The following is an 8284-nucleotide window of genomic DNA, read 5'->3' on the forward strand; positions in this document are numbered from 1 at the left end:
CTGCAGGTGACTGGCTGAAGCCCTCAAGCGTGAGCTTCAGGTCTTCAGTGTTAAGCACGTGCATAAGTGTTCAAAGAATCAGGGCCTTAAGAAAGGGTTGTTTGACCTTTTTGTTTTCTTTTCAATGAGTTTGCTATATTTAAATCTCTCTCAAAAAATCTCTTTCATGAAACTGTCCCAGCAGCAGCCCCATGGCCTGTCAGTCTGGGTAGGAAGAATCTGTAATGTCACAAAAGAGATGGACGAAGCAGATGCTCCTGAACATTCTCAGTGATTTTTCATTCACATACAGTTTTAACATTTTGTTCCCTTGCCACCTCTGCACACACACACACACAAGTCAGTAAAGCAGACTCTTCCCCCCCATAAAAAGAAATTCTTCACCACAAGTTTCCCCTTAAAAAACTTTTATAGCAGAAGCAGCTGAACTTTGAAACGTGAAATGTGCTGGTGTAGTCCTTAAGGAAAAGTGGAGTGGAGGTGTCACTGAGAGGTCTGCGCTAGTCACAAAAAGTGACTGCCCTAAAATTGTGTGAAAATGGGGCTTATGTGAACTCTTTTGCAACCTCAAAAATGTGTGCCACTATGTGCCTTTTATGAAAAGGAATGAGTGGACTTATTTTCTATAAGAATAAAGATCACTATGTAGCCTGTGTCTTATCTTTGGATGTTGAATGTAACTTACTGTGTTCTTCAGTAGCATTTTCTCCACTGAAATATACACTTGCTTTAATATGTTGCAGAGGGAGCAAATGTATGCCGCACAGGAAATGTTCAAGACTGCAAACAAAGTTACTAGGCCAGAAAAGGCTCTTATCCTTGGGTTCATGGCAGGATCCAGAGGCATGTATTACAACTAACATTATTTTGAGGACCAGTAGATGGTATGAAGCACCACTAAAATGTAAAGATGTGCTGCTTTAGTGATAATCTGGGCAGGATCTTATTTTATGGCTTAAATGTAAAAATTGGGAGGAGCAGGGAAAGCCTCTGTTTTAAAGGTATGGAGTGCCTCACTACACTGCCTGGCAACAGCTGAACTATACATTTGCCCCTACAACAATGCACGGAAAGCTTGTATGGCATGGCTGTGTCAACATACCAGCTGAAGTCTAAAATCTTGTGAGTGGTGGTTGGAGGGGTGCTGACATCTGACTGCTCTGACAAACTGTATTTTTGTACTTACAAAATGTGCCCTTCAGGACATGCACATGCTTCAGTAAATAACAAATAACCATAATACCATTGCTCATACAAAAGCATGTGGTGGACCTCGGGTGGGGGCACCCACCCCTACAGACCAAACTAGTCCACACTCTTGTCTTGTGAATAGGCCTTGCACTGTGCTCGGAAGATCAGCGAGTGTGGGTGCTGTCAGACCAGGACGAGGAGGGAGCTCAAGAGTACAGAGCCTCTTCTTTAATGTTTTAAATGTAGCAAATATTGACTCAAGCACATCAGGTGACCTCAAATGCTATGATAAATCTCAGGGAGAGCCCTAACACCCACCCACCTACCCCGGTAACCTTGCTAAAACCTTAATTTAGTCCCTCAGGGTTCAGTTCCCTTTGTTAACTCAAACCATGATCTGTGAGAGCATGTGGCTTCCTGCTTTGTTCCAGGTGCTAGTGATACTATAGCTTGTCAGGTTTTTGGTTTCCTCCTCCCTCTGGCCCTAGCAAAGCCAAAGCTTTTCCTTACCCTTTAATTTTGCTAACACGCTGTGTTGAAATGTGTCTTAACTTGTAGTTTGACTATTTTTTATTCTTGTCTCCACAGAGAATCCTTGCCAAGAGCAAGGCGACATCATTCAGATTAAACTTAGCGAGCATACAGAAGTTTTACCAAAGGCCGATGGCACTGGGAGCACCACCATGTTAGTTGACACAGTCTTTGAAATGAACTATGCTACGGGCCAGTGGACCAGACTCAAGAAGTACAAACCTATAACTAATGTTTCCTAAGAGATTCAGTAACAACAAACTGTGGACCAAACCAAGACTAGAATCAGCCAGCACCTCTAGAGTGCGTCCGTTGTACAAAATGGCATTCATGTGTAGGTTTCTTATTTCCTTCCAGAATACAAGTTGTAGCTATCCAAACTAACTGGGCTCAGGTGAATGCAGTATGAGGATGCTGTCAAACTGACAGATTTACCTTTTTTTTTTTTTTAAGGAGGGGGGAAGTTAACATTTGTGATTTGTTAATCTGTGATTCAGGGTGCCAGACATTGAGATCACAGCTGAAAAATTTCCTTTTCACTTTGAGAGCATTTCAGTTCCAAGCACTGAGGAAAGAACAATTACAGAATCACAATTTACCACTAAGCAAGGGCACAGATTTTAATGCAGAAATATTTACTTTGACTACATGGGTTCCATTTACATATGGACACTTGCACCACCACAGGTATTTGCAGTTCTTCCTGCAATTTGATTGATTGTAGTAAATCTAACTACTGCAAGTGGTAGATGTCTAATGGCACCCTCTGTGTGTTTAGCTTGTCTCTTCCAGGGTCATAGGGTGGGTTTGAGAAGCTTTGTTAACCTTACTGTATTGCAAATGTTAATGCCCAGCACGAGTTAATCTGTATTTGGCATAAATCAACTGAGATGGAGGGGAACTGAATATCTTAACCTTTTATGCAGCAAAATTTATAATTTTCCTTTAGTGTCAAACTTAAGATTGCCAAATGGAATTCCCACCTTGCTTATGGGCTGCTTCGGGATCATAGCTCTTTGCTACCACGTGAGGCGCACAGTGGAGATTAATCTCTGGCTCGTGTACAGCAGGCCCCCTGGGCAACCTATCTTTCTCTTGGAGGGAATGAAGCTTGTATTGTGCTTTCACGCCTCTCGAGAGCAGTTGAATTTTACTGCAGTCTTAAGAGTGGCTCTTCCAGCCACAAAGTGAGTTACTGTCACATCTGTGAATGTGGAAGGTTAGCGAGACTCTGCCTTTATGGCAAATTCCTTTTTTTTTTTTTTTTAGTGCAAGTTTGACTAATCAGCCACTGGGCACTTGGTGACCAAGGCCTGAGCTACACACAGGTTTTTGTACTGGTACAACTGTTGGGTGTGACTTTCTTGAAAACTGATATAGTTATACCAGTAAAATCCCTAGTGTGAATGCAGTTATACCAGAGTAAAGGGGTCTCATGCTTGTATAGCTTATTCCCTTTCCCATACAGGAATAGCTATACCATATATGCACACATACCAATATAACTGTACCACTTTAACTGAACTGGTACAGTTAAAGCAGTACATCTTGTGTGTAGACCAGGCATAAGTAGTGACTTCAGAATTTGGCCCTTAATGGAGACTTGCATTAAATGTCCATGTTAAATTGCTTTCAGCCAATCTCGTGTGGAATTGCACTTGCCTGGGAAGGTGATGCTGGGGAGGTAGAAGTACAAAGATAAGTCACATAGCATTGTGAGAGACTGACATGGGGCCTTGTGATGACTCAGGGTTGGCATTAAAAAGGAATATTAATCTATGACTTTTAGGCCAACACGATCTTTTTCTAAGATAAAAGCAAATATCCCCTAAGTGATACATCTGTGTGCCAACACAGCCTATAGATTATCCAGCTATGTGCCTATCAGAACAGGGCAAACATTAATGAGGAAATGTATTTACAACATTTTATTGTGATTTGATCAAAAGTATGTATATTTGCTCCAACGAAATTAAGGTCCAGAATAACCTAAATTAACCATTCTAACACTTAATGGTTGAGTTGTACTGTTGGTACCTGCATGGAACTTCCATTATCATTAAGAAGTTGTGTGCATGTATAAGTGAGAGAACGAGACTCCTCAGCATAACTGTCACTCTAGAAAGTGTCCTCTACTTAATTACTCCATTTCTGCAGTGAGGTAGACTATTTTCCAAGTGATACAAATCAGCCAAACAAGCAACAGGAACAAGTTAAAATGAGTGGAGGGTTTTCGTTTTTAGAATGAATTCACTATAAGGTGTGTTCACAATGGTTATAACTTCTTTGACTTAATACATTACAAGTGAAGGGCTAAAGTCAGAAGTATTTGTCTTTTTAAAAATGTGTAAGGAATAAATTGCATTCCTTTTCAATCTCGTTTGTTTTCAGGTTTTAAAATAGTCCATGTGATAACTAGTTTTCTATACACTAAACCAGTGTGACGCTTCTGTCTTAACTGCTGCTGCTTTAATACATTTAGTCTTCTGCTAATAGAGACATTAGATGAGGGGTTTGTTTCTTTTTATAAGAAACAATGTTTTTAGGAGTGGACACCTCAGGGGACGTGCATTCGCATCCCCAGCTATTGGTTCAAAACTCATTCACATTTGGTAGTGATCAGAAGCTGCCGTTTGATGGCTCTTCAGTTTACATGCGATGAGTTGGGGTTCTCAGTCCAGTGTCTAGTGGACAAATTCCACATCCCCAAAATTCAGCCATCAGCAGCAAGGAGGAGGACTGCGTGGGCAAGGAGATGCTCCCTCTCTCTAAGTAGTCTCTCCAGAACTCGGTTGAAGTATTAGAATGAAGCAGGATGGGGGAAACTTACACTGCTGCTACCTGCTCTGTATTTACTGTGTAGATGGACAGACTTCAATCTCCAGGCCTATTCATCGAAGACTAGTGATATGCACTAAACCAATTAGTTTTTAAATAGAAACAAAATATTTTAAACTCATTCTCACTGGAACTGAGACAACATTGCTAAAATAATTAGCAGTCTTATTTTTAAATACAAAAGCTTTCTCTTGGCTGGATCTAGCCCTAAGGACTGTAACTTTATTTCAGCTAGCTCTGAGTATCTAGTGTCCTTTTTAAAAACAAAATATGAAATGAAAGTAGCCATTTAAATGTTTTTAGAATCATTACACTGTTGAAAAACTAAACTACATCGAGAGCCCTGTATCATAGCTTGAACCAGTGCTTTGAGAAGAGAACATCTAAAGTACCAGAAAGTTCAGGAAACAGCAGAGCAAGCACTTGAATTCCTGTATATTACTTAATCTTGATTTTTACAAAGCAAATCTGACTCCTTGAGCTTGATAATTTTTGTCTTCACCTAGCATCTAAATGACTGAAAAGTTGATTTTGTACATGAGGCTCAGCAGTGCATTGCAAAGCTAAACAAAAACCAAGTTAACTCTAGAATGATGTGCTGAAGCCCCCACTAACTAGGCGTGGGAGGTGCACACATTGTTCAGGGCTAACATTCTTTAAATCCTTTTTCTTGTTTCCCTTTACTGTAGCCCAACATTCTAGGCCCTAGTCTGTGAGCCAGAATGTCACATGTGCATTGTGGGGTAGCTTCAGCAAACAAGAATGCCCTGGGGAATTTTACGCTGGGGGCAAGGAGGAGACCTTTGTGGGTGTTCTGTTTTTGTTTTTTAAGGTTGTGAAAGCCCCCCCAGCGTGGTTACGGAGGGGCCACACAGAATTAGTTTCTCTTATTTAGGATTCTAGGGTGAAGTATAGAGTAGAAACAGGTAACATGGCTCCTTTCATCTCTTCTGAGGTGAGGAAACACCTTTTCCTGCCAAAGCGTTCTCTAGTAAATCCCATCCAACTCCCCAAAACACTGCCCAGTTCTTAGGATGACTAACTCTTCAGTTCTGGATCAGCGTCCAAAGGGGATCCTAAGGGGTCTCAGTTTTTATTTGTAGTTTTGCTGTTAACCTTTCAGTCAAATAAAATAGGGTGCTGGATGTGATGGGGAAAATCTTCTTTCGAGCAGTTAATAAAATAGGCCCCTGTGAAGTTGCTAATTTCCCCCACTGAATCACGTCAAAGTGCAGACCACTTGCATAGAAAAAAGAAGCTTGATACTTTGACACTGTAGAGCTTGAGGTTGGCTCGCACATTCATAGCAAGATCTGACTAGAAAAAAGACTGAAAAATGTTAAGCCAGAGCCCACTGGGAATCTGGTGCCTTTAACAAGAAATGTCATTTTGTAAAATGTTACATCTATAGCATAGCCCATATGTTTTCTATTTGTTTTTTGTACAGTTGTAAATTCAAGATCTTCTGTCTTCGGGTACGTATTTTCAGTGTACTACAATATGTATAATAAAAGTTTAGATTTTCTAAAGAAACTGTAAGGTCAGTTATTACAATCTGCAGTGGCATATTTCTACATATTGAGCTAACAGTTGAGCTAGTAGTGTGTAGTGGCTGCCTGACAAAGTGATCTTCTTGTATCGTGGTGCCTCTATATATAGCCGAGCTTTAAAATAAACGCATTGGATTATTTATAGTACTTTATGTAGTTACATTCTTTAAAGTTAGCATAGAACAGTGGCTCTTAAACTTTTTTTACTGGTGATCCCTTTCACACAGCAAGTCTCTGAGTGCGACCCCCCCCCCCCTTTTAAATTAAAAACACTTTTTTATATATTTAATACCATTTTAAATGCTGGAGGCAAAGTGGGGTTTGGGGTGAAGGTTGACAGCTTGCGACCCCCACATGTAATAACCTTGTGACCCCCTGAGGGATCCCGACCCTCAGTTTGAGAACCCCTGATATAGAACTACATGCAGGATAGATTGCCATTGTTAAGATGTCACTTGTGCCTAGTTTGGGTCACTGCTTGTTAATGAGATTGACAGTAGTGAATCCTGATAATAATCTTGGTGTCTCAGTCATGACCATTCTCTGAGGAGCCATGTGGGATTGATATGAAAATATTTCTCATAGGACTGGAAGGGACCTCAAGAGGTCATCTAGTCCAGTCCCCTGCATTCACGGCAGGACTAAGTATTATCCAGCCCATCCCTGACAGGTGTTTGTCTGACCTGCTCTTAAAACATGTCAACTTCAAAATAGGAGTACCCCTTCTAATGATCAGGAGGCTCAATTTTAATATATAGCCCTCTTTGTACAGCTTACTGTCGGGTAGCTGTACCAGCATCTTCAGAATGACCAGTATGTTTGCTCCCTGACTTGAGTGGCAGAAATGTTATGCTCACCCTGCATTCTTAACATCAGCAGTGATTGACTTAACAGGCACTGTTACTGTTTCAAGTTCTAAATGATGTAGCTCTTGGCCTCCTTTTTAACTGTCTAGGTTCTTAAATCTGCACCAACCACATTGTCCTGATTAGTGCTGTATCAGATGGGACACTGCTCACCCTTCAGGTTTCCTACCATCATACCCTAGATATGGTAAGCAATCCTGGCTTTGCTCGGGTGTGTAACTTTCTACCACTACCTCCATCCCAGTGACTCTTTCCTAATCCAAAAATATAATCTATACCATAGAGATAAAAATAAATGTAAGGTGTTTGTTTCAAAGTCATTTGTTTAAATGGTGGTTGCTGGCAATTCCTTTATCTAATCCTTCCCCCCTGCCCTTTTTTTTTTTTTTTTAAATTACCATCTCACCATTATGCAGCCTATAGAACTCTTAAGAAGCCTGCTGGCAGACCTGTAATAGATTTAGTAAACAGTATCTACTCCTGAGGGAATTCTGCACCAAAAAATTAAAAATTCTGCAAATTTTATTTGTTGATAAATAAATGTGGCTCCAGCCTGGCAGTGAGGAGTCCAGGCCCCTGGCTGCATTGAGGTGGGAGGTCACACTGAAGCTCCCACCTCCCCCAGGACAGGGACTCAGCAGTGAGGCTGCACCTGACCATGACACAGTGCAAGGGCTGGGCCTGCTCCAGAAACAGACCGGGGCCCTGCCCCTCTGCACCAGGTGTGGGTAGGCAGGCTCAGCCCAGCAGGATCCAAATGTGGAGGGGCTTAGTGTGGTGGATCCAGGTGTGGGGTGAGAGGTTTGTGTGGGGCACTCTGGGTGCGGTCAGCACAGCAGGAGATCTGGGTGCACAGAGGCAATGGGATTCTTCAGGGGATTCAGGTGAAGATGGTTGGGGCTTGGGGGGGGTAGGTGTGGGAGGCTGGGGGAGTGGGGCTTGATGGGGTGGGGGTCCAGGTGCAGTTGATTGGGGCTCAGTGGGATGGGGGTCTGGCTGTGGGGGGCTTGTCAGATGGGTCCAGGTTTAGGGAGGGGTAGGGTCGGTCAGAGTGAGGGTTCAGTGGGCCTGGTTAACAGGGGAGCCCCAGCTGCCAAGGGGGTGCCACATGCCAGGCTCCCCCTTCCGATTTCCCTATCTCCTTTTCTTCTCCAATCCCCTCCCTTCCTTTCCAACTACCTCTTTCCCTCATTTCCCCACACCCCATCGCGGACATTCACTGTTGCACAGAAAACAGGAAGGCTCCCAGCACACAGAAGGGGAACTTGACTGGCACTAGGACCTAGGAGGCAGCGTTCAGCTGCAGAG

The 8284-nt window shown here is 42.5% G+C and overlaps 1 protein-coding gene across 2 annotated transcripts in view; it reads left to right on the forward strand.

Annotated features, from left to right (window-relative positions):
- NELFA (negative elongation factor complex member A) overlaps positions 1-6252 on the forward strand; it is a 35477-nt gene extending 29225 nt beyond the window's left edge. For both annotated transcript variants that reach the window (XM_073342736.1, XM_073342737.1), the window contains exons 10-11: positions 744-843; positions 1780-6252. In XM_073342736.1, the coding sequence (XP_073198837.1) occupies positions 744-843; positions 1780-1964 (285 nt within the window). In that variant the 3' untranslated portion in view covers positions 1965-6252. The remainder of the gene's footprint in view (positions 1-743; positions 844-1779) is intronic.
- The last annotated feature ends 2032 nt before the right edge of the window (positions 6253-8284 follow it).

The sequence above is a fragment of the Lepidochelys kempii genome, chromosome 4, assembly GCF_965140265.1.
Source record: "Lepidochelys kempii isolate rLepKem1 chromosome 4, rLepKem1.hap2, whole genome shotgun sequence".
Lineage (NCBI taxonomy): Eukaryota > Metazoa > Chordata > Testudines > Cheloniidae > Lepidochelys > Lepidochelys kempii.